This window comes from Mauremys reevesii, linkage group 8 (assembly GCF_016161935.1).
Source record: "Mauremys reevesii isolate NIE-2019 linkage group 8, ASM1616193v1, whole genome shotgun sequence".
Classification (NCBI taxonomy): domain Eukaryota; kingdom Metazoa; phylum Chordata; order Testudines; family Geoemydidae; genus Mauremys; species Mauremys reevesii.
Genome location: NC_052630.1, coordinates 65,664,510 through 65,684,085, shown reverse-complemented (window position 1 = coordinate 65,684,085; position 19,576 = coordinate 65,664,510). Strand labels below are relative to the sequence as shown.

At 38.3% G+C, this 19,576-nt stretch overlaps 1 protein-coding gene across 12 annotated transcripts in view; it reads right to left on the bottom strand.

Annotated features, from left to right (window-relative positions):
* Positions 1-2,892: 2,892 nt before the first annotated feature.
* Positions 2,893-19,576, bottom strand: part of NEK7 (NIMA related kinase 7) — a 158,071-nt gene continuing 141,387 nt past the window's right edge. For all 12 annotated transcript variants that reach the window (XM_039484404.1, XM_039484403.1, XM_039484402.1 and 9 more), the window contains one exon: positions 2,893-12,536. In XM_039484404.1, the coding sequence (XP_039340338.1) occupies positions 12,426-12,536 (111 nt within the window). In that variant the 3' untranslated portion in view covers positions 2,893-12,425. The remainder of the gene's footprint in view (positions 12,537-19,576) is intronic.

The following is a 19,576-nucleotide window of genomic DNA, read 5'->3' as shown; positions in this document are numbered from 1 at the left end:
TCTAGGGTTGAAGACAATAAAAAGAGGAGAAGACTGTGGTCTGTATGAATGAAGAGTGGTACATAAGGTACCAAAGAGCCCTCAAGGAGATGAAGTTAATGTTGCTGTTTCTATCCATATGGGCCTGTGATTGGCAAGAAAATGGTTTTCAAATGAAATTACAGTTTATAATAAAATATTTAGGATCTTAAAGGATATGGTTTAAAAATCTTTGTTTGTTTTTGTTTTGTTTTGTTTTTTTACCTTTCAATGGGGAATTAATGTTATAGCTCAAACTAATAATCTTTTTGTAGAACAATCCAGTTTTAAAGGACAAATGCCTTTCAAGTACCACATTTGTGTGCTGCCACATGATCTTGAGGTTTATTGTATCATACTCAAAGACCAAATATTGTAGCAACTGAATGCCATAACAAAGAGATGGACCAGTTACATGATCTTTTTGCCCTCATCAGGTTGGAATTTGATTTACAGTGATAGTAGCTGAGCTGACAATTGTAATCAAACTGCACACTGCTTCTCAAAACTCCAGGCAAATGGGTCATTTCTTCTGATTGGTTATCCCCAGGGAGAAGTAAATGGTAGCGGGAGGAAATATTGTGGCCAAGTACACTTGTGTTAGCTGTTGGATCAATGGCCAGTATCAGCAGGGCTCTGTTTAATGAAGCTTACATCAGTTTCACAGGCTTGCTAACAGCCACAGTTATTACTGATACCAATACAATCTATTGGCAAGGCCAAATGATCACTTTGTGGCACAAGAGATTTATAAAGATAAAAGCCTAACGTTTTGTGTACATAAGGCCAGTCTTTAGATTTTTAACATGGAAGAGATGTTCACATTCATAAAACACACAAGCACAATAGGATAGTGAGATACAGTGATAGACAGTAACAAGTATATCTGGATAACTGCAGATCAATTTATAGATGTAGCTTTCTCTATATAAACAAGCAGTATTTTGTAAGACTAGTGCTACAATACGTATATAAAATACATTTTTTGTTTATTATTTTTCTAAAGGTAAAACAGCTTTGTCAAACTGACAGGAGAGGAAAAAAAATCACTGTTAAAGTTCTAATTTAATTCATCTAGATGTCTAGGCATGAGTTAAGAAGTGACAGAATTAACTGCATTTCCTTACTTTTATTGGACTGAGATTCAATGGTATTTTTTAAGTCTCAATTATCTATCTGCAAAAATCTAATTTTTCTTCTTTATATTCACGTCATCTCTTGTACAGAGATATAATAAGGGAGCAGCCAAGCTCTCTAAGAAATAAGGGCAAGATGCTCAATTGGTGTGATTCAGCATAGTTCTACTGAAACCAACGAAGTCACTGATGTCAGCTGATTAACACCAACCGAGAATCTAGCCATCAATGTTTCCATCTCAGACACAAGATCCTCTATGAAGGTAGGAGAACACAAAGCTAAGACTACTCCATCACTATTTCTGAAACCATCTGTTTTTTTATGCCATCTCAGTCTGCATATCCATTTTCGCATTAGCGTGAAAACAATTACTTACGATTTTGTTTCAGATTTCCTGGAGGGCAGAAGCAGCTTTTTCAGCTAAAGTAAAGTTAGCGAAACAAGATTACTGTAAGTATCTACTGAAATTATTACATTGTTTGCTTCACTTCAGAACTTGGCCAAGATTTTCAAAACTTGAAATTCTGTGCTGCATCTCTTAAAGGGGTAGCACAAAATTTGTAGTCTCAGAGCAGGGGAAGCTACAGTGACACTAAGCCACTTCTGCACCTTCCAAATTTTGAGCTGTTCCATAGCCGCTGGTGCAATTTGTACAGCCAAAGGGCCTGTCTATGCTATGGAGGTCTGTCTTACAGTCTTCAGCAGTGCTCTCTCTACAGTGCTGCATTCTGTGGCCATACCCTGCGTAAACCCACTACTTGATACTTGCAAGGGTATCTCATAAGTTTCCTTTAAGGCTGTCTATCACAGTTTCTGCACTGGGGGAACTGGCCCTGGCCAGATTCAGGGCCATTAGGGCCCCTTTATGCTGTTCCAGCTGGAGCAAGGATGACAAATCCATAGTCCAGCACCTAAATAAGTGCCAATTTATCAACCTCTTCCCATAGTTCTGAAAACACACCTTGAAGTTTCCTCCTTCCTGGTGAGGAAAAGTCTGTCAAAAGGAGCAGTTTCAGCTGTTGTGTCAGACCATGGCAGGGAGGAACTACAATGTTGAAATAGATAACACAGTTGTGTTAAAAACAAAGCACTATTGCTAAGAATAAATAATTGATACCTTTGACGTTAAAATTACCTTAAAAGGATCAGGCAGACTGATATAGGAGACAGCTGCTCCGTGGAATACCCCCAGACCTACTCTGCATCAGCTTGGAAGCAACAGCCCTGTGCAGCATGCTCCTTTCCACACCAGGCTGATAACTGTGTGGGAGTTAATGCTGCTCCAAGTACTGACTCCCTCAGGGTCCTCTGCTTATGCTGCACAGACGTGAGGTGAGGCTGCCAAGAAGAGTCATGTTGCCACAATGGGGTGCCTGTAGACCCCTCTGGAAAAAGACATATACACTCCAGTAGAGAACTGGTAAAAAAAATGCCATTTATTTTTTGTAGGAATTTTTTTCCTCATTAAGCTGATTTTTTTTAAATGAAAAAACAATGCTGATATATTTACAGGTTCTTTTAAAAAAAGTTTTAAATGAAAATTCTATTTTTCCTCATCAACAAAAAAGCCATTTTTTTGGTCAAAATAAAATGTTGATGAAAACATTTCAGCCAGCTCTGCTGTTGTATCCATGGGTTTGAAAGTAGAGCTCCCAAAAAATCCAAAGGTTGAGAGACCCATGCTCTCTCTCTCTCCCGCTCCCCACAAAAGGCCAGTAACTTTCTTTGAGGGCTTTAGAAAGCAACTTTGTACGGTGAACTTAAGTTTGCTAGGTTCTCAGCTCTCACCGGCAGGTTTTTCCATTCAAACCATGTAGATTCATCAAGTAATAATAGGCCGTAGCATGGTGTTCACAGCTGTAACATCACAGGACTGTCACTTTTAACTTTTTGGTAAATTTATTGGTAACATTTAATTTTACACTCAGGTGGTACATGAACACACTATACACGTCATATAGTATACAGTAGCCCCGTGGGAGCACTCAAACAGTTTACAATTAGGTTCGACCAACAATTGTTTCAGAAAATAATAAAATATCTGGGACACTTCATTAACATTGGTGCTCGTCTCACATCTTATTACAATATTAGCAACATAAGAAGTCAAAATAAGCAGCAACAAAACAAAAACCAACCTCCCTAAAACAGGGAAATGCAGTCCTGTTGCTAATATCATTTTTATGCTACTTGTAGTTCCAATGGACCAAAAGCATAACTGCAATGTTAGATGATCAATGAAAACACGTGCAGAAGAGTGCCCATACAGTACATTTCAGGCAAACAGGGATTTTTTTCCATTGTTTTAAAATTCCCACCTGCAAAATAATCACTGATTTTTGATAGATTAGCTATACCAAGACCTTATATCATCATTTTAATCAGCCAATAATTAAACTGAGATTAGATCCCAACGGTGTCTTGCCACAACACAAGTAGGAAAAGCATTTAACACAATAACCACAAGATTCAACTAATTTTGGGCTTTGCTAATAGCTCTAAAAATGCTGAGGAACAGGTTCTGTGCTGTGCTCACCGGATGTGCAGCGTAGAAGACCCAGGCCAAGAGATCACTGTGCTCTGGCAACCTCCTCTCACGTCCTGGGATGCCCTTACACCAGTGGTTCCCAAACTGTGGGTTGCAACCCTAAATGGGATCATGCCATCAGTAGATGGGGTCGCAGCAATCCCTAGCGACGCGTGCATTTTAGCAGCATGACTGTGCTGAGGACATTTTGTAGAGCAAAATGGCATGCTCCATGTGGTGTGACCTCACACATACTGTGCATGCAAGTCATTTTCTCCTACAAAGTCGCATCCTCCATACAGTGACATGAGGTCACGCTGTGAGAACACCATTTTGGTCTTCAAAATGGCATCCTCGATGCTGTCTGGGGTCCCGGAAGAAAGTAATTCATAAAAATGGGGTTGTGCCAGCAAAAAGTTTGGGAACAGCTGTCCTATACTGTGTGCTGCAGGGGCTGGGGTGGGGTGTGAAAGAGAATGCTGCAGAGCACTCATGCCACTGTACTCGGGCCATTATTTGGGGCTGTTTCTGTTCTGTCTGAGGCTCCTTTATGCCTCCATAGTGGCAGACAGAATTTGCCTCAGCCTTTCATTTCCTGATTTGAAACAGGATTGCTAATAGGCCTCTAGATGGAAGGCCTCTACAAACCAGTTAGGCAGTTTTAGAAAAACAAATTCAGTATTGGCAGGTAATCTTATAAAACTCTTCTTGGTTGCAGACAAGTAAAAAACTGAAGGTATATGAAAACATTCTTTGGTCTAATAGTTAACTGATCCTCTGTAAGAAACTCTTCTGGTACAAATGGATACTACTGAGAGAAGGGGGAAATTTATTCATTGTACATACACATACCAAAATAAACAAAATCTAAAACTCAGCTCCATATTAAGCCCTCAAAAAACAACCTCTCGGTTTTGGTGAAGAGCCGTAACACAATCTGTGTCCGTTGCTCTCAGGCACTGCAGAATGCAGGAAAAGATGTGACTACTCTTGAATAGTCAAAAGACAGATATTATAATTATTAGAAGTGACATACAGCACCATACATTTACAGAGTGTTTTACACTCTCTGCCCTGAAGAGCTTTCACTCTAAGTTAGACATGATAAATACAAGAGAAAAGAAGGGACAACAGTTCAGGTAAGTAAGAGAGTAGTGAATACTCAAGGAAACAGGAGTGGAAAGGGTGGGCTTTAAAATGGAACTTGAAGGAAAGATCATTGGGGAAACTATTCTAGGCATAGGGAATTGCATAGTGGAAGGAGGAGGGTTAAGAATGGGAGAAAGAAAATTGAAGCACTAACGGGTCCATCCTGTAAGATGCTGAACATTCTGCACTGATCGAAGCACAGAAGCACATTCTCATTTTAAGCATGAGTAGTCCCACTAAAATCAAGACCCTAAGACAAGAAGAACATAGCAAGCAAGAGGGTGTGCAGGAGAAAATAAGGTGGAACAAAATCATACAGCTACATAGGGTAAGGATACTTAGAACAAAGAGCCTGAATTTGAAGCAGATAGGACAGTAAGACAAAAAGATGCAAAGAGGATTTGAGGAGTTATAGCCTTGTACTCTTAAAATGCCACCAATTCTGCAGAAAGGGAGGTTTTTACAGGAACCCAATGGAATTCCCCTTTTAGAGCTGGAGAAATGTTAAGGTTCCAGGACTGTACTTCAGCTATGGCATTTTTGATAGATTGGAAGTTGGAGAAAGGAACCAAATCACATATAAAGACATAACAATAATCAAGACAAAAGATGATGAAGGCCTGGTCAGGGTCTTCAAACCTGGATAGTGAGGCGAGAGTGGAGTGTGATGTTATTGAAGAGGACAAGGTGATAGACTATTGGGCAGTGGGACATGAGAAGAATCGAAGATGATAGCAAGGTTGTGGCCCATGGAGACAAAGAGTTGACAGGGTTAGGAGGAAAGAAATTCAATTTTGGAATGAATAAGTTTGAGATGGTGGGTGGACATCCTAGAGCTGTCACGGAGTCTGCTTGAGATGCAGAACTGGAGAGAGATCGGGGTAAGTCAAAATGGATGAACAGAGGGGGAAGCTAGAGACAAATATGAGATGTCATGATGGATGAGAGAAAGAGGAGTGGAAGAGAAGATAGAGAATCAAGAGGAATTACGGAGGGAAATCCCCATAATAGGGGAAATGTTTGTATGTGAAGGAAAATGAATCGTATGAGAGGGGGCAAAAGGTAAGGAAAAGATAAATCAAGGGTCGGGGGGACAAATGACAATTACATAAGTGAAGATACGAGGTAAACAGAACAGATTGATAGGTTAGTAGAAGAGCTACCTCAGGCCATGTCTATACTACCGTGGGATCAACGCTGCTGTGATCGACGCTCAGGGGGTCAATTTAGCAGGTCTAGCGAAGACCTGCTAAATCGACGGCTGAGCCCTCTCCGGTACTCCACCAGGAATGAGAGGAGTAAGGTAAGTCGATGGGAGAGAGTCTCCCATTAACCCAGCATGGCATAGACACCGCAGTAAGTTGACCTAAGCTATGTCGAGTCCAGCTACATTATTCATGTAGCTGGAATAGCGTAAGTTAGGGTGATTTAACGCGATAGTGTAGACATAGCCTTAGACTCAAAAACTGGAGTGAAGAAGTAGGTGAAAGAATTCAAGGGAAAAGCAGAGTAGACAGTTTGCCAGGTAATGTCATTTATTTGTGAAGAGGGTGACTAGATTTTGGACAGAGACGGATTAGAGGGTATTTGTTGCAGGGGAAACGTGGAAGATTTAAGGAAGAAACTGAATATAGAAAAGAATGGGAGAGCATTGGCGGTATAAGTCTCTACAGGAGGAGAAATAAAGGTGTCAAGAAAAAAATATGGCACAGCTAAGTGAAGAATGAATGAACTTGCAGTGAACAAAGTTGGTAAAGTCCTGATATGTTTTCCATGGGTGCTCAGAAGTGCAGAACCAGGAATGGAGGTAGTGAATGTGGGGGAGAGAACATCTGGAGAGCATATGGACACGCAGAGTGGTGCAAGAAAGCACTCAAGTAGCCACATGTAGAAGAGAAGTTACAGATGAAAATAGACCACTAAGTCAACAGGAGAGAGGTCAAGGAGCGAAGGAGGTGGCTGAGAGTAGTAGAGATGTCAGAAAGGTTAATAGACCGGTGATCACAAAAGGGGTGAGTGACATAGTAGAGGAGATGCTGAAAGAGAGCAAGTGGTGATCAGAGAGAAGGAATTCAGGAATGAGATCATAAAGAGAACAGAATTTAATAAAGACAAGGTCACAGGAGTGATTAAGACAGTGAGAAAGTCTGTCCAAAGCTAAAAATCAAAGAAAGTGGTTAGACAAAGGAAGTAACAGAGAATGGAGTCAGACTGGTTATCAGTATGAAAACAGAAATTTCTCAGGATGAGAGTAGAGATTGAGGAGTCAGGAAAGAAGAGAGCTTAGCAAAGTCATGGAGAAACCAGGATTAGCTAGGGATGCAACAGATATTGGCCACTTGGAGGGATATGGGAGAGAAGAACTAGATGTAGTGGACTTCAAAACAAGCAGGGGTTGGAAGAGACAACAGGATGAAAGATGGAGTCTGGGGCCACCCATGTCTCTGTTTGGAAAAGGGTGAGAGGAGAAGCAAAGTCGTCAGCAGAAAGCCATGTCTCATTGAGACCAAGGAGATGGAAAGAGTGGTAGATAATGATCACAGTGATATTTCTGGAGATTGTGCCAGACTTCAGGAGGAAGCAGGAGATATGAAAGCAAGGGGAATGCGGGGGAGTAGAATAATATTTGCAGTAGTACCTCAGTGATGAGCATAAAAGTAAGGGAACAGGCCAAAGGGAAGTAGGACATGGTTCAGGGAAGGGACCAGATTGAGGCTTGGGAGATCCATACTTATTGCATGTTCAAAATCTATAATAAATAAAAAGTAAACCATTCTGAATAGCTAGTGTGTCTTTATGTCCCCCTGTTCTCCCCCGACCCATTTTTTTTGTTTTGTTTTGTTTTTTAAATACAGGATCTCAGCTTTGCAGGGTGATTCTGGAAGCAAGGTTTGGGCAGCCACATATTTGGGCTCATTGACAAACCTACAAAGATTGGAGTTTAGGAATATGAAACTTCCTCACTGATTAGATATAGGGATTAGAAGTGGTTGGATTGGCCTAGGATACTGATTGTTATACGAGAGAGTTACAAGTAATGGAGAGATCAGTGATCTAAAATCCACCACCCAGAACCTATCTCCCAAACTAGCACCATTCCCCACATTTCAAGAACTTACAGTCCCCTCACTCTAAAGGAGTTCCATCTATTTAATTTATCACAGAGAACATTAAGGGGTCATTTAATCACAGTGTATAAGGACCTATGTGGGGAACAGAAATTGATAATAGAGGGCTCTTTAATCTACCAGACAAAGGTTTAACCAAATCCAATGGATGTAAGTTGAAACTAGACAAATTCAGACTAGACATAAGGTGTAAAGTTTTAACGGAGACAGTAATTAACCATTTGAACAATTTACCAAGGATCCTGGTGGATACTCCATCACGGGCAATTTTTTAATCAAAATTGGATGGTTTTCTGACAGATACATTCAAGTTCAACTAGTAAATTATGAGCCTTCCTGAATCCACTTGCAGAGCTCGCTAACCCAGCTCTGTAAATCACAGCACTCTCCACTCAGCACCCTCGCCTTTTTTCTTTTTTTTGCCGTGACCCTAATTCAACAATACTTTGCAGCAACTAAAGTAGAGATTGGGGGATGGGGGATTGCTGCAGAAAACCACACTGGGCACAGGCAGTACCACGACCTCCCCCACTTTCAAGCAGCTACCAAGACTTTTACCTTTTAGGGCTTTAGTACATTAATGAAACACAAGCCTTCTCAGACACTTAATTTTTTTTATACATCTGCCATATTTTGTAAAATTCCTATCCATTAAAAAGAAACACTCAAATGATCAGACCACTAATCTTATTACTATCTTAACAGTTGAACTGTACAGAAAAGAAATAAAGCACAGTAATTTGCAATACAGAACAGTGAAAGATAAAGGTCTAATTGGTATGTTGAATAAACAGAAGTCGTTTGCATACACTGTACAGCAGTTACTATTTACTCAACCTGTGTGCACAAGCAGCCCACTGAAATCAGTGGAACTCCATGAAGGCAGAAGGGTCCACCCACATACAGTAGCTTGCAGGATTGGGGCTTTCATTCTTTTTTATGATACATATACTTATTTTTTAAGATTTTCAGATATACCCTCATTTTAATTTAAAAATATTCTTTTAAAAGTATTACCTAAAAGCATTACATTTATGCAATCATGAACATGCTTGCTGTAGTATTTTCTGCACTTTTGATATATGTTATAAAGATTTTAAAACTTTCTCTTGCACCATTCAATAACTCTCATCTATAATCAATTACTGGTAGCAACAGATTATTCACAAGATATGTATATTACTAGCTGTTACCTATCTGTAATAGGAAAGGCTCCAGAAACTATCATGGAAGTGCTATGATTTTTACATTATATTTAATTTTTGTACGTTTTATTTATATTAGAATATTGTACAGCAAAGTAGTTTAAGACCAAGAGCAGACTTCTCAGCAAGGGTGTTCAAAACACAACAAAATACCGTATTTCACAAAGGAAGACAATAATATTACAGTACTATTGAAATATAAGGCAGAGAATAATTACACATTTTTGGTTATAATGTAATACTCATTTAAAAGGAAAGCATTTAATGCAACTGGTAAAATAAATATGGTAAATGTTAACAATACCTACAGTATGTGGCAACTAGAATGGTGTTTTGTAATAGAAGCTATTTAAAATGGTAAGGCATTCAAGAAATGGTTGCAATAATTATTACTATATTTATAATTCTTATATGCTGTCAGGCACTTTATTAAGGGATAGATTTTACAGTCTTTACTTACATGGTAGTTCTATGTATTTACGTTAAGTACTATTTAGTGTGAGTAAGTTGTAGAACCTGACCCTTAAACAGGGGTAAACTTCATTTACCCTTTGTAAACTTCAATATATTACACTAGGCTGCCCAGCATTTTCATCTTCATTGGGAAACTGTTTGCAACACCTAAGATTTAACTGGATCATCTCTATACCATTATTTTAATTCTTTTAAAATAAGAATTACTTATTTTACATAAGGTTAAATCATCAATTTAAAAAAAAAAAGTCTTAGCATTTTTAGGTGTATTTTCTAACTCAACTATTCCCATAATTTTCTTACCATGCAGCCTTCCAGAAATAATTTTTGCCTAAAAATATTAGTTTCTTCAGGAAAAGTGATGTGCATATTTGACCTAAGTAGAGGTTAAAATAAATAGACTATCTTATAGAAATAACTTCACTGTGTACAATTTTTTCAATCCTTGTAAATGTTGTTTATCAGAAACAGAACAGATTAAAAGAATGACTTGAATAATTTTGCATACTAACAGTTATTGCTGGTGGTCAAGCAAATACTACTCTGTTCCCTGTTTTAGTACAAACTATTTTATTTAATTTCAAATCTTATGGAACACAACAGTCACCAAGAACTAGTAAATTAATTGATATATTCAATAGAAGCTCAATGTAAAGGTTGCCAGACAGAGATAGGCAAGACGGGGGCCAATCCTGACAACATTTACAGATGACTATTTTTACTCATTGTAGTAGTCTCAATGAAGCCCCCAAAGATTACATTCAATACACACAGAACAGCTAGACGAAAAACTAAGGATTCATCCTACAACAAAGCACCTTTGTCATTAAATCACAGCACAGATTCTCAGTTGATTTAAATCAATGCAGCTACACCACTTTCAAGCAGCTGAGGATCTGTCCCAGATGTATAAAAAATACTGAATTTTTTAAAACAAATAGTTTTCAATAGGATGTCATTTCTTAACATTTAAAAACTTTTCTATGTGTTGAAACTTGTCTATAAATCCATAGCTAGGTTCTTATTGTTTATGAATTATGTCAAATCAAAGGAAGGTTACTATCAAAGAAACAGAACTATTGCTGCACAGTGTTCATTTTACTATCTATGCAAACTTGTTTAATAAAGTAAATGTGGAAAAACAACCATTATAAATGTTGAATGCATAGTGAACTTAATGTATACAGATCCAATATTTACATGTAAGTATTGAATTTTTACTTTTTCCTGACTTTTTGTATCAAAAAAGATTTAAACTAACTACATCTCAACAATAAAGCTGGTATCAATAAAATTCTCATTGTCAACCTTGCAGCAATGAACCACTTTGACAGCTTTATGTGTTTGTTTAAAAATATTAGACCTCAATTTTCATCAGTATTTATAGGTACAATGTATTGGTGTGTACTTACTTTCACTTCCAAATAAAATAAATCATTCATGCATACACAGTGACCAATATAAGTGTAACCAAAATATTTTGAACTTACTTTCCAACTCAGATAAAATATTGGTGAAATAACATTTTAAAGTATAATCAACAAATATGCTGACTACACAAATAAAGCAGCACTGATTTTTTTTCTTTAAACACAAAAGCTAAAGTAACTTTTACAGCATATAAACAATGTTTTTAGGGCCATAAAATAAAAGATAGGGTAGATAACAAAACCAGGTATTTTATGAAACATGTTTGTATTACAGAGAACAGTTGTATTTTGGGCAATAGGCATTGGATTAAAAAAGTATTTTTAGAAGGAATTAAAAATATAGTAGTATAAGGTCATCCAAAGGATTTAAAAACAAAATCTAGAAACACCACCACAAACAGAAATTCCTAGGGAGTTGTAACTTAAGGCCCTCATCCTTCAAACAGGCCTGTTCAGACAGTCATGTGCCTGTGCAGACGAACCCCATTTACCACAACAGGAAGCTGCAAGGGTTTTAGGATCTGACTGTGCACAGACCCACTGAAGTCAACGAAGTGCTGCACAGGTATGCAGGTCAAGCCATACCAATCAAATTGCAAGTATGGGGTTTAACCTAGCCAAACCAAACCCTTAAAGCCAATTTTCTGGGTTAATTTAAGTCACGATAACACAAAGAAAAGGGACAAGTTACAGAGATTTTTGAGTGTCTGACAATTTTGCCAAAAAACTTTTTTTCACATTTAACAGTTGCCATTTCAACAAAACAGCTAATCAGATGGTTTCCATCTTCACTTATCTTGAGAAGATGGACTGCAAACTACGTACAACTCATTATAAAATACAAAAAAAAATCTCTTACAATTATTTCCCTTGTAGAACAAAAATTAAAATAAACTCATTAATTGTGTTGATTCATAACTTCCATAAGTTATAAAAAGTGAGAAAGATTCAAACATTTTGTTTCTAGGTAATAAGCCTAATATCCATATCGTGCAAAACTGCAGTGCTATGATGTTTTAGAATTGAATTCCCAACTGATTGCAATTTTGTTATTAACAAAATACATTTGAAAATACATTTGAAATCACTATTTTTAAAGCTGTCAGGAACCACTATTTTCCATAGTATACTTTACACTTTAAATCTGTTTTTTATTTACCATTTAAACGTATATTTTTAAACTGCAATTGGTAAAAAATAGCTCAGGAAGCTTGTATGTAAACTGGTTCACAATTCAAAGCACATCAGTCTGTTCTGAATAACTACATTTATGTAACACAGATGAAAAAGGAGTGGGAGGATTTGCACAAAAATACTTGAAAATTTCAGGTTCTTTTCTTCATGATCTTTTGTCTATTTAGCTGCTTGCAGTGTGTGCATGCATACGTTTCGCTACATCATAGACATAGGCTATGTCTGGTCGCCTCTCTGGATCCGGGTTGATGCATATGTTAACTAATTGTCGCAGCTAGAAAAGGAAAACAATAATGTATAAGAAAGCCAATAAATAATACCAGATGACAAGTGTTAGTAGTGCTTTCTCAAGTTCTTACATGAAGTAAGTGTGGCTGAAACTGTGGAAGTGTGGTAGGACTGCATTCAGATTTACTATATACCCCAGATAATCATTTCACTTTTATGACATTTCATTGTACTTCCTCAGACTGAATACCAGATTTGGCTCCCTATCCTGTGCATACATGAGTAACTTAATACAGACATGTAGTCTTATTTTGAACTATTTATCTGAATTCAATAGTGTGACTTGTGAGGCCTTATTTTCTAAAATGCTGAAACTGAGTCACAGTATTGATTAGATCTATAGGGAAAGTTTGTCATGAAATGAACACTTCAAAGGCCTTTAGATTAGGCTCTATTTTTTTCTTATTGAATTAAGTGCACAGCTTGCAGACAGAAACATACACAAGCATGCCTCTATCTGGAAGCACACACATCTCTATTATGACAAACTCCAGAGTCCACTGAGCCCCTCAGAGTCCACAAATTTAGAAACAGATGGCCTGGGATACAGGAGAAAGGCTACTGGAACGTCTAGGTACTCCCTGTTGCTCTTTGGAAGGTGGAAAATGGTTAGGATTCTTCTTCCCTCCCCAGTTCCTTTCAGTGACATTAGAAGGTATCCAGTCAGTCTAGTGACCTTTCAGATGGAGCAAATTTGTCATCTATTTCAAATTTTGCATATTCTCCAAGGCAGTCTGCACTATGGAACCTGCTTCCCTAGAGACTGCTTATTAGAATACCAGCCCTTACCAGATATAAAATTCCTCCTACACTTTTCTCCTAAATCACTGTGTCAAACCCTCCTGAATCTAACTTACCACAATCACAAATTTTTGATCCTCCCTGACATTTTGTCAAATCCTCCAAGGCATCCGTACCATCAAAAGTACTTGTATACAAAATATGCAGGGACAATTACTGTAAAACTATAGTTGTGATTACTGCACCAAATACAGCCTTCTGGAACCTCTGCCGGGCACCAAGAACAGTGGCTCCTTCACCCTCATGATTATTCAAAGGCATGATAAACTGCATATTCAAATATGCTTTCATACAGCAGTGGCACAATAAATGCATTGGCCACAAATCTCTTTAAAAAACCCCAAAAGGATGTTAAATTATATGAACTAAATGCACAGGAGTCAGAAAATTCAAGCACTAACTTAACAATATTGCACTTAATGTTTACATTTTCTGAGTTCTGGACACTTAAATTTTCAAACTTAATGTCACATCTATGTACGGTAATTTTTTTTTTCATTTGATGACACCTCTACAGTATCCAGAAAGATTATTTCACTTTGACAAGGAGAATTTCAATATTTTGTTAAATGCAAAATATTTTGAGGAGACACATTTAAGTTAGTGTTGAAAATGTAGTGGTCCATTTAAAGATTAGAGAGGATTTTTTTTAACCAAAATTAATTGCAGTAAATTTGGTAATAGACTCTTTTAAATACACAGACACTTTGACTATACTAATCATGGGAATTTAAAAGAAATTGTACCACTTCTTGCAGCCAATATTCAGAGCTCTGTTCCGTTAACAAAAGAGAACAATTGGGCTACATCATTTGGGGAGGAGTGGGGGTGGAGAGAATACTGAAGTTAATAAAATATAAGTGTTTTTTAATCATAAAAAGTTGCCTTTCTTCAGTGCAAAAGATACAAGAAAAGAGTCTAAAATCCCACATGGAATAAATAGGAGGAACATAGCATGAGCCACCAGGCAGGTAGATCAGCAAATTAACCAGGCCAAATGCAGAGCAGCTCAGCCAGCATACAAGACCAACAGGAAGAGAACTGCAGAGGAATTGAGGCCCCAGCCCTGCAAAAAGAACCCTGTAAGTAAACCCCATTTGTAAGAAAAATATAAAGATATTAAATGTAATCTCTTACAAAATATGGCCCTGATCCTGCAAAAATTTACAAATATGCTTAATTCACCCTGTGAGATGTCGATAGGACTTCTCATAGTGCATATAGTCATGCTTAAGTCCTTGAAGGTTTGGGGCATAAATAGCTATGAACAGGGGAATGAAAAACATGTTCTTTTATTCGTTTTCATTTAATATATGTCAAGTAGACTCACTATAGGCAACATAACAGAAGTTTGTCTTCAAGGGAGATTTAAATATGAAAAGGGTAGGGAGCCTTGCTCAGGAAGGTCACTCTATCCTTCTTTCATGCTGCTGACTATGCATGGAGGTGTTTATCTCAGAAGCTGACAAAAGGATGATAAAGTTTGCCCCCACAGATTCATAACCCCTGCTTGACTATGTGATATTTTTATTAATTTCTTAAGCAAGCTGAACTTCTATCTACTGAAAGTGCGTATTTCAGCCCCAGAATCTTGGTACAGTTACAATGACATCTTCCTGTGAAATTACTACTGTTAACACACCACACATTATGTAATAGTACAAAGCTTCAGAAGTGGATATGGAGATTTACTCCTAAGGAGGACCAATAGTCAAAATGGCACCACTAATCAGCAATGTTTTTAGCCCTAACCATCCTTTATAGCCACAATTGTTTGTAAGTATTTTCAAATATATGTGAAATGTGGTGTCCTGATTGTCCACCTTTTGCAATTTCATATCTCTGGAACTTTTCAGTGTATAAAAGAATTGCCTCATTTCTAGAAAATGTTTGTAAGGAGGCTTCCCAAAGAGAGCATGTCCCTTTTATGCAAAACTCCTTTGTATGTATTCCCCACATCCTAACCAGAATACACTTGTGTCTACTGCAGTGTGGTTCGGAGGAATGTGGTTCGGAGCCCTTGTCCACCAGCAAGTCAGTATATGTAAGGGTTATCTGTCCTTTCAATATAGTCCATGAGTCCAGGTGCCTTGAGATCAATGATAAACTGTGGGCTCACTGAGACTGCCTTATATGAACCCATATTATGGATACCACAAAAACACTTCTTTGGGTCAAGAGTCTGTATCTGCAGCTTGATCCTTGCTTATAATTGCTGGATCTGACAAATCTTTTCTGACACATCAAGAATGTGCAAGAACCTGTCCTGGGCCAGAAAAGCTCAGAGTTGAGCTGTGTCTAATAGGGTTCATCAGTACTTTAAAGAACAAACTGGGACTGTGGAGTCACCAGGGTTCATGATAAGTGCCCAACATCATGATGGTGGCACACACTGATTCTTGGAATTCTTGCTCAGTGTCATCCTTGAATAACCAATCCATTCTCATCCTGCATAGGAAAAGTGCGATGACAATGAAACATTTTGTAAACACGGGAACATAAGAAGTGTTATGCCGATCTTTTGTGAAAGGAAAGGAGACAGTTATTGCTAAATTGCCTGATGTAGGATTCTGGCTCCTTTTCCCACTGCCAGGAGTATCTATTTCAATAATTAAGGGAAGCCTCTGTCAGGCCCTCTGGTTCTCATAAAACTATGGAAGAACAGCAGAGATTGACAAACCCTGGGAATAAAGCCTAGGATTTTAATGTCAGCAGGCTATACTGCAGGGATAGCAATGTTATCCTGTCAGGCACTGGATGGCCATCAGGTTCTATGCTGAAAGCTGTGACTGAGCTGGAGGGACCTCCTGTTGCATCTCCTCACTGCATCCTTCTTTGGCTGATTATGCTGCTTAACTTCCTCTGTGGACTTAGCACAGTGACTGCCTTTAGCCTGGAGCTTAGCCTGACAGGGAGCAGTCGCACATATTTCTTAAGCTTTAACAGGTTTGTCAGCCACCAAATGAATAAATGTCCCTGAAGTCAGAAAAAAAAGACTTAAACCTATGACAGGGAAGAACTTTGCACTGAAAACTTGAAATTTTGGTAAAGACTCCAGTTTTAAATTGGAAAAAATTATTCCTGGTCAGAGCAGTAGAAATTCTTGCTGACTACTCTCTCAGTGCAGGCAGGAAAACTAGCAGAGAATACTGCAACTCTGGATCTGCTGGCTTTTTTTCAGCTTAAATACTGCTTGGGCATCACTGAGGAGTGTATGGAATCCCTATCAGTTAGGATTGCTGGCCATGTACTCTGGAGAAATCACAAAGGGACCTAAATCAGGATATAAAGTTCTTCTCCACTCCCCAACACACAAAGCAATGCTTTGTGCTAGATGCTGTGGCCATGATTTTAACAATGGTTAGTGATTCCGGTTGTCCAACTGGAGTCACCATGAAGGAGCCTCATTTTCACAATGGACCCCTGTCAGAAAAATCAGACTTTTTTAAGGTATTCCAATAGTTGGAGACCCAAAAATTGTGATATCCAAAGTTACTAGTCACATGAAAATCTTCGTTTGTGATTCACTGCTGGGGAAATATGTCACAACTTCTATTGCAGTTAGGGTGACCAGATGAGAGACGTGAAATATCGGGACGTGGGCGGGGAGTGCCGGGGGAGCGGAAAAAAAAAAAACCACACCCAAGAGCTGGTGGTGGAGGAAAAAACAAAAACAAAAGAGCTGCCAGAGCATAGGAAAAATGCGGAGGAGGGGCGCTGAGCTCTCACCGGCAGCTCCACGTCCCGCCCCCCCGCACCAGCTCGCCTCCGCTGCACCTCCACCTCACCTGAGCTGGCTAGCGCCTCCTGCGTCTCCCCCCTCCCTCCAGCGCTTGCTCTGCCATACAGCTGATTAGCGCAAGCCTGGGAGGGAGGGGTAAGGAGGAGGAATGCGGAGTGCTTGGGAAAGAGGCGGGGCCACGTCGGGGATTTGGGGACAGATCCAATGGGGGAGGGAGAGGGCGGAGTCAGGGCAGGGCTGGGAGGGGGGGCACAAGCCCCCTCCGCCTATGCGCTAGAGGGCAAAGTATTGGGACAATTCACATCCCGACCGAACATCGGTCGGGACGCGGGACAAACAAATAAATATCGGGACAGTCCCAAAAAAATCGGGACATCTGGTCACCCTAACTGCAATTTTATTGGGCAGCACTTTACAGCTATGAGAAATGTGGACAAATATACAAAAGTGAAAATCTACCAACATGTGTATCTTTGGATAACTTCCTAAGAAGCTATGATCTCATAATACAGATGTTGATCATTAAAATAAAAATCAGCCCTATAATAAGTTAGTTCAATTTTAAATGCCAGTTTTATCTCAGAAATAATTAAAATTAGCATACAGGAAATGTATTTTAACATTTCTTTCATTTTGTAACTACAGTGTTTATACTCCTGTTTGAGAGTATGCACAGACAGGGACATAGTGAATTTATTCTTTTATCAAATTAATCTTTACAGAACATCAGGCATTCAAATGGGTTTCAGGAGTTCAGTAATCTCTAAACTTTACTGCTCAACTGAGTACAGTTCCAACCTGGATAAAGGTCTGAGGTCTAAATTTTCTAGTGCAGAAGAAAAGGACATCACCATAATCTGACAGATAACACTTAGTCTGTTTGTTTCTTCTTCAGTAGTTCCAAGTCTGCACAGTATTTTCATTCACAATAAAAGCTACATTTTTTAGAAAAAAAGTCATTTACTAACATAGCAATTTTTCAAAGGTTTTTATACTAGGCAAGATTCTTTATGTCACAATAGATCAAAGTAACATTATTACAGTCTCTTAATACTTTATATATATTTCACTCCTTTTGTTAAGTAATTACTTCCTATATTTATAAAGGGTATTGTAGCTCTTGCTCTTTTAGTTTGTCACAAAACACTAGTACTCCAAATGATTTTAAAAACAACTGATTTATCCTGTGTGCGTGAGCACATCTATTTTGTAATGAGGAAAATATAACATGTTTTGCTTTGTATTGCTTTTCAAAACTGGAAACTGTACAGAGTAAGTAAAAGGTGGAATCTATTTCCCTTTCCCACTCTAAGACCTTCTATCTGGGCCAGACTTTGATATTTGCCCCTTGGCTGAGAATCCGCATATCCAACTTCACACTTAGCTGCAGTGAAGTAGCCCTGCAGGCAGGCCGACTTCAACGAACCACTAGTGGTATCATCATTAAAATCCTGCTGAAGGTCACCATGGTAACCGCCTGCTGAGGCTTCACTGCTGCACTCGGCATCTCCTAATCAGCTACCATGTGAAATGCAAATTCAGACAGTCTGAAAATTAGTCAAGAAGAATAGAGGATGAGGATGCCGATATGTGAAATATTCATGCGCTTCATGGAAAAAGGAAGACAGCATGAATGACACAACAAAGAACGGCCCCTGACATTTTTGCTATCATTTTGCATTACTGTTCACACCCTACAGTATTTCTAGACCTCCCGTTCTGAAGTTGGTTATATGAACTGCCATATTTGTATCCTACAAAAAATAATAATTAAAAATGGCCAATGTAAAAACTATTAATTGGAAAGCCAGAGACATACTGCATAAACTACATAAAGGATAGATCACCATTACATCCTTCGTAAAGGCATTATAATTATCTTTTTTAAGTCCAATTTTATTCACAGAGGGAAAAAAAATTGTCCCCATAAATATGACAAAACAAAGAGAAACCGGACAGCAATCTTTTATTAATAGTCCCTGTCTTTGAAAACAATAGATTCATGGTGCAGAATTATAACTTCCATTCCTTAAGCAAAGTAGCACAAAGCTTTATGTTTATTAAAAATATTTCAGATGTAGTGTTTATATGCATTTTCAACACAATTTTAATTCATGGAGACTGAATTAAATTAGAATTAGTTGCTAATACCTCTTCTCTGGTTTGCAGCTTTTATCACTTTGCTCCATTTGTTTCAAAGTGGGAAAGTATTTCAATACTGGAATTTCAGTACGTTAACATATGCACATTTATATTTTTCTCATGTGAGGTCATGATGGTTTAGAAAAAATATTTGCATTTATTTTGCCCTCTCCTTTTGCTTTCCTTTTATTTTACTGCCTTTAAAAAAAAAACAAAAAAAAAACAAAACCTAGTGCACTGATACTAGTGAAAAACTATTAGCATTGGCTTGAGCCAGCCATTGTGGGGGCATGTTCTTGGTATCCTTCTCCAATCCTAACTTGAAAATCCCCTGTTATTAC